This window comes from Chinchilla lanigera, unplaced genomic scaffold (assembly GCF_000276665.1).
Source record: "Chinchilla lanigera isolate Chin_1 unplaced genomic scaffold, ChiLan1.0 scaffold00065, whole genome shotgun sequence".
NCBI lineage: Eukaryota > Metazoa > Chordata > Mammalia > Rodentia > Chinchillidae > Chinchilla > Chinchilla lanigera.
In genome coordinates this window covers 3025881-3032820 of record NW_004955466.1, presented here as the reverse complement: position 1 = coordinate 3032820, position 6940 = coordinate 3025881, and the positions used below count along the sequence as shown (strand labels likewise).

The following is a 6940-nucleotide window of genomic DNA, read 5'->3' as shown; positions in this document are numbered from 1 at the left end:
CAAGGTCGTGAGTTCGGTTCCCGGTACCGGAGAAAAACCAAAAAAAAAAAAAAAAAGAAGAGAAAGAGTGAGCTACAGACAACCTGGAAGTTTAGTGACTCATAAATTTATGTACATTTATTTAAATGGTCCTGAAATACTTCAGAGTAAAAAGTTTTAAAGGCAGATCAACAGCAAAGTGCCTTGCATAATGAGTGATCTGACTGGATAGCCACGAACAAAACAACCGGAGCACTCACGTGCTTGTCAGGTTACTTAGCAGTCACTCACAAGTTACCTCTTCTTTTCTCCTCTAGCCTGCCAACAACATTTGCAACTTTGGATATTGATGGAGTAAGAAAAATTATTTTTGCACTACCAGGTAAGAATCACAGAAATTTTCTTCTTTTTCTGGAAAAATGACCAAAAACTTTCTGGACTTCTCACGTGAGCAGTCCCCGATCATATCCGTGGCTCTGGGATCTGAAAGACCTGGACTGAAGATTCAGGTTTCCTAGCAAATTCTGCTCTGAGGCTGTTTCCACACCTATGAAATGGGATTAAAGCCTGCTTCACAGGCTGGTGGGAAAGTCAAACTAGATACTCTCCGCCAGAGCACACTCCAGAACCTACGACGATCGTGAAATGCTGGCTATCGCTAGAGCACCTGCCTTCTCCTTCTGGGAAGCTGATCAGCTAGCCCTCTAATCATCTCTCACTAGAAATATTATCCTCAAGGGTCCATAGAGCTGGGAGTCACCCTGGTAAATATTAGATCAAAAACTAAGAGCTCAGGCTAGGGCTTGGCTAACATGCATGAGGCTCTGGGTTTGATTCCCAGTGCCACAAAATATAAAAATACAAAGCTGCCTCCACTCCCTACCAGTCTGAGGTGGCTGGAGGGGGAGGGAGAGTGGGAAGGAGAGGACTCTCGCGCTGTACAGGTGAGCCACGTCCAACACTTTGTCAGCGTGACAGCCTCACCATCACCACCCCAGCGCCCACATGAGCAGAAACTCACAGGGTGAGATTGTAGAAGAACCAAAGCGGTTCATTTTACACGGATTTTAAAATTCACTTTTATGATTTTTGGCCATGTCTTTAAGGTCATTATAACATCGTGACAAGCTTTAAAGCCATTTAGGACTTTTGTATAGCTACTTGTTATTTTTTAACTTTTAAAAGTATCCTCTAATAATGCTGTCCTGGTTCCCATTTTTTTAAGCACACAGATTCCTTCAGAATTAGCCTACTTATTCCTTTCCCAGTCACAAATCTCATAGGTTTGGGACTTTTATTTGCTCTTCAAGAAAATTTCAGAATAAAAATATAAAGACATGGAGCCAAGCAGAACATTTTAAAACTGTAACATTTTTAAGCCCCATTAGCATAAAAGAGATATTCATCTTGTAGAAAATGTTGAGGGAATACATAAGTAAGATAGTCCTCACAGTGTATCTGTAGCATAAAACTCCCCTATCTAATTTAATATGTCCTTGGAATCCCTGAAAACCGTTTCATAAAAAGAAGACTGCTTTGTCTACAGAAGACCTGACTCATCCTGCAGACCATCAGCGATAGTAGAGCAGTAAAGGTTATTGCGGGAACCTATCTCACCATTACTAATGAAATGTTGTTGATCTGCCTGAGAAATTATGAAATGAAGACCTATCTTCAAGTTGTTACTTTTATTCAAAACCTTTTCTGCTCAGACTGAATGAACCAAAAGAGGGCAGCAACAACTCACAGGTTCATGCAGACCAGCAAGGTGGTTCAGATTACAAAGTGTCAGGTTTCTTTTGGAGGGTTTACTTGTTTGGTTGGTTGGTTTCGTTTGTTTGTTTTGGTTTTGGTTTTTGGTTTGGCTTGGTTCGGGCTGGGGACGGAGCCCAGGGCCTCATGAATGCTGAGCAAGTATTCTACCACTGAGCTACCTTCTCGACCCCAAATGACTTCAGTTTCTAAAGTATATTACTGCTTTGCTTGAGTACACATATCTGAAGATTATCACTAATCTTGATCCACTTTAGACAGTTTAAAAGTGTTGTGTATTCACTTGTTGTTTTTTAATTTTGAAAATTACTGTAGCAACATTCACTACCAAGAAAAATTGGAAAATACAAATAAGCATAAAGTAATGTTATCCATAATCCCCCACCTACACAAAAATAACCACTGTTTACAACTTTTTTGTACCACTCTATCTGGTTCTTTATCTTATACAGAGCAGTTCTTTTTTTATCCTTAAAAGTTGTTGTTTTTTGTTTTTTTTTAGTATTTCAAAGCACCAAATTATAAACCCCACTTGGTTCAGATCTTGGTACAGCCATATAGCAATAGTCATATATTGAATACAGCCTCATATGTAGACTTTGGGGTAATGCAAGTGACCCCAGGAGCAGTGCCAGATGCTGCTTCTACCCAAGTGAGTGAGAGACAGGCTGTTTAGCACACTTTCTCATGTGTGCAATGTATTGTGGGACTCGGAATGTCAGTAACGGTGCAGTTGAGCCTTTCTGTGATCATGGCACACTATTTGATGTTGATATTTCTGTAGCCTACTTAACTCTAAGTGAATTGGCAGTACTCCAGTCAGTGGAGAATCACACTGTTCCTTGGAGTCTTCCAAAGCACCTTGCTCTGCTTACCTATCACCCTTGGAGCAGTTCATTATTGAACAGTACTGTTATACACCAGTGATATTATAGAAATTTTGTAATCACTGGTATTTTGAGGCAAGGGAAGAGTAATTGATTCCCCTTAGCAATCTGCTGTTCTGTTGTACAACTTATTTTTCCACTGAAATTATTACTATCACTCATTACTTTCTACAGTTTTAAAAAAATACATTCTTAACTACTTTCAGTTTTTGTTTTTGTTTTTTTTTCCAGTACCATGCGCATGTCATCACACATAGCTTCAAGTTCTTTTACAGTTTTAAGAATTTGAGAAATTCAGTTGAACTCTACTTTTGTATTTTTTAACAACTTAAATTTTTAAAATTTAATTTTGGTAAAAAAGAATTAAATGTATGGCTTTTCCTAATAATACAATGAAATGTTCATTACCTTTTACTTTGAAGAGGAAACTAGCAGCGCTTAAGGGAACCTAAAAAAGCTAATAACCTATTCCACCACTACCTCTTGGTCCATACATATTCACATACAACTTTATGAAAGAATGAATAAAATTAGAATTTTAGAACCAGAAAGGATCCTGAAAATCTTATAGTCCACGCTCTTCATTTTGTAAATGAGTAAAGTTAGACTCAACAAGGTTTGAAATTTGCCAAATTTGTGTAGTTCGATTAGTTAAAAATGCATACAAGCAGTGAAATCTATTATTCACACCCAGTTTTGTTGTTGTTGTTGTTGTTTTTCATAGCCCACTCTTTCTCCCTATGAGGTGCATGGCACACCTAGATTTCTTCTTGGAGAGGTACAAGTGAATTTCTCAAATTCTTAAAACTGTAAAAGAACTTGAAGCTACGTGTGATGACATGCGCCTGTAATCCCAGCACTCTGGGAGCTGAAGGAAGCTGGAGAGGATCACAAGTTCAAGTCCAAGACCAGCCTGAGCAATTTAGTGACTTAGAAAGACCCTGTCTCAAAGTGAAAAACAAAAACAGGAAAAAGAGGGCTAGGGTGTATTCTGTGCCAAGGCCCTGGGTTAAACCCTCCAGCCTCTCCCTGTTCAAAATATAATAGCGAGAGAGAGAGAAAGAGATAAAGAACTTGGTATCCGTGGCAGTCTGTTACAGCTGCCATAACAATACCACAGAATGGGTAGCTTAATAGAAATTATTTTTTTCAAGCCAGCCATGATGTCTCATGCCTGTAATTCCAGCATTCAGGAGGCTGAGGCAGGAGGTGCACAGCAAGTTCGAGGCCAGCCTGGGCTCCATAGTGAGGCCAGGCTAACCTGAACTACATAGGGAGACCCTATCTCAAAAAAAAAGAAAGAAAGAAATTAACTTTTTCATGATTTAGAAGCCAGAGGTCCAAAGTCAAGGGGCCAGCCAGGTTGTTCTCTAGGGAGCCTTTCCCCCTGGCTTACAGAAGGCCACTTTCTCACCATATCCCTAAATGGTCTTCTGTGTCTGCAGACACTTCTGGCATCACTTGCTCTTTATAAGGACATCAGTTGTGTTGGTTTAGCCTGAAGCCCTGTGTCTTCATTTGACTTCACCCACCTCTTTAAAGGCTGTGTCTCTACATATAACCACACTAAGGGTTAAGGCTTCCTCTGGTAAATTAAAGGAGACACAATTCTGTCCATAACAGTATTCATCTTCAAAGCTTTACATCTTAAAATATTTGGTTTTTTTTTTAATTTGAGGAAATTCTGGGTAGAAATAGTTATAGGTAAATTTCCTTACGTTTATTTATACTTTCTAATTTTTGTTACCAAGCTCATATTACTACAATAATTTTTAAATGCTTTAAAAATAGCAAGAAGACATGTAAAACATTTAACCTGCTTTAAAACTTAACAAATTAAGGGGCACATGCTCAGCGGTAGAGTATGTACAAAGCGTGCAGGCCTGGGCTCAGTGACCTCACTGAGGAGAGGATGAGGGGAGGGTTCTTGCCAGGATTAGTAATGGCTTTCAACGCATGACTGTCAGGAAGGCAGAAACGGTGTCAAACGTTTTCTGTGTTGTATTGGAAGACCTAAGTGTTCACATCACCTGTGGCATTTGGTCAGCTATACCTGCCTTGTGTCAGCCTCTTGGATTCAAGGTGATTCAGAAGGAGAAACACTGGTAGTTGGTCACTTCCGTCACATTCCGTGATACCTGAAGGCATGGACAGATGTAACTATTTGGCAAATTTTTATGTGACAGACTGTAAATAACTGCTTGGTTGACTTTCAGGGAATCCTGTATCAGCTGTGGTCACCTGCAATCTCTTCGTTGTGCCTGCACTGAGAAAGATGCAGGGCATCTTGGATCCTCGCCCGACCATCATCAAAGCCAGGGTAATGCTTTCTAATGACCGGAAACTAAATAGAAGCCTGATAGCAACTAAGGACCTGACTCTCTGACTTCCCAAAACAAACATGCAGAATTTCATATCAGTTTTATGGCAAATGTGGTAATATTTTTCCCTCTGTAATAGAAAATGGAGGGGAAAGTTTCACCTTTATTCCCTTGTATAACTTCAAAAGGAAATCATTGTTTGCACCTAGAAGTTTATGAAGTCCAGAGAGCAAGGCTTAAAACATTAAGTGGGTAGTAGAACGAAAGTGGCACCACCTTAACAGCACCTTAGCACCACCTTGTAGAACAAGGGACAAGAATTCTGCTTCCCAGTGTAAACTCACAGAGGATGGTTACCCAGCTCACTTTTTCTGTGACTCCCACTGATAAATTTCACATAAGTTTCTAAAAACTCAAAGAAGGGCCGGGGATATACTCAGCATCTTAAGCGCTTGCCTGGCAAGCCTGAGGTCATGAGTTTGATTCCCAGTACCTAAAAAAAAAAAAAAAAAAAAAAAATCAAAGAACTAGAAAGAGACCCTAGTGCTATAGGACCAGGGTGACCCTATTTTTTTAGCAAAGGACTCCCAAAACTGAGGAATTACACCTACAGTAAAAGTCACTTGGAATTAGTTCCTTTCTCCACCAACACTTCTCAATGTAACTCACTACTCTATTAATTATATCACACTCTAGATTACTAGTAACAACTTTCTTGACAATATAAACTACAGTATTAAACCATTACTTTTCAAGAGTTCTGAAATAAATTCAGATATGACAGACTATTATTGTTAACTGACACAAAGAACATGAAACATAGAAGAAGAAAGGAAATATTAGTAAAATATTACTCTGAGAATACATAGAATAAAAACATTTAGAAAATCTGGGCTTTAGATGTTCTTAACATTGACCTTCTAAATACTGAGACTGTGGACCAATATAAAAACATCTTTCCTTAAGATTTTATTAAAGAGTCAGTAGTTTGTTTCTCTTTTTCAACAATCCCAGTAGTGGCCTTATTTGAAATTAAGTTGAAAAAAAAAAAAGCCATCGGTGAACAAAAGTATTCTGGTCAAGTCAGAAGGTGAGAGTTCTAAGGCTTAAGTGGAGACAGACCAGTGATACTGAATTTACCAAACTAAAGAAGTAAGAGAAATCCACACTGTTGTAAGAGACTTCTGTTTGCCTCTGAGAATTTCCTATGAGTCCTTGTATTTATTTTTCTTTGTAACATCCATCGTGTCTTCTTCAGCCTGACTTTACGGCAGCCACCCTTTCTGATAGCATAGGTGCGGCGGTGCTGTGCGACCACGCGGACACTTGATATCGTTCGTGTGCCGCCCACTTCCAGTCAGCTCAGGGACCTGAGAATCCATCTGGGAATCCGATGCCTTTCTCTTAGGTTGTGTCATTGGAGCCGCCAGCACGGGTCATCAGTATGTCTGGCTGTTCGTCCCTTCTGTTTTTAACTCCATAAATCACCCACACACCTTCACCGCACTGTTCACACCCTTGAGGCAGGGTGACTCTTACCTCTCTTCTCATGCAAGGTGCAGCTCAGAGATACCACTTGCTCCTGCTCTCCGTGATACATGCCACAGTCCGTTGCTGCTCTGGGGAAGTGGGAGAGATATCGAAAGTTATGTTGGCATACGCTGCTAGACTCCACTATTACCACCCTAGGGGGAGGGCAGTACTGCGTTATTTTCAAAAGATCAGGGCTGGGGATATAGCTCAGTGGCACGGCACCTGCCTGATAAGCACAAGGTCCTGAGTTTGATTTCTGGTACAAAAAATAAATAAATAAATAAAAGATCAGCATAGAAAATGTGACCCTTTTTATCAAAGCATTCAGAAGAGCATCCATTTAGAATAAGTACTTCCCAGGAGCTGGGGATTTAGCTCAGCGGCAAAAGCGCCTGCCTGGCAAGCGCAAGGTCGTGAGTTCGGTTCCCGGTACCAGAGAAAAACCAA

The 6940-nt window shown here is 40.1% G+C and overlaps 1 protein-coding gene across 10 annotated transcripts in view; it reads left to right on the top strand.

The window, feature by feature from the left end:
- Positions 1-6940, top strand: part of Gphn (gephyrin) — a 508902-nt gene that overhangs the window by 493555 nt on the left and 8407 nt on the right. For all 10 annotated transcript variants that reach the window (XM_005399100.2, XM_005399099.2, XM_005399098.2 and 7 more), the window contains 2 exons: positions 297-361; positions 4856-4959. In XM_005399100.2, coding sequence (XP_005399157.1) covers positions 297-361; positions 4856-4959 — 169 coding nt within the window. The remainder of the gene's footprint in view (positions 1-296; positions 362-4855; positions 4960-6940) is intronic.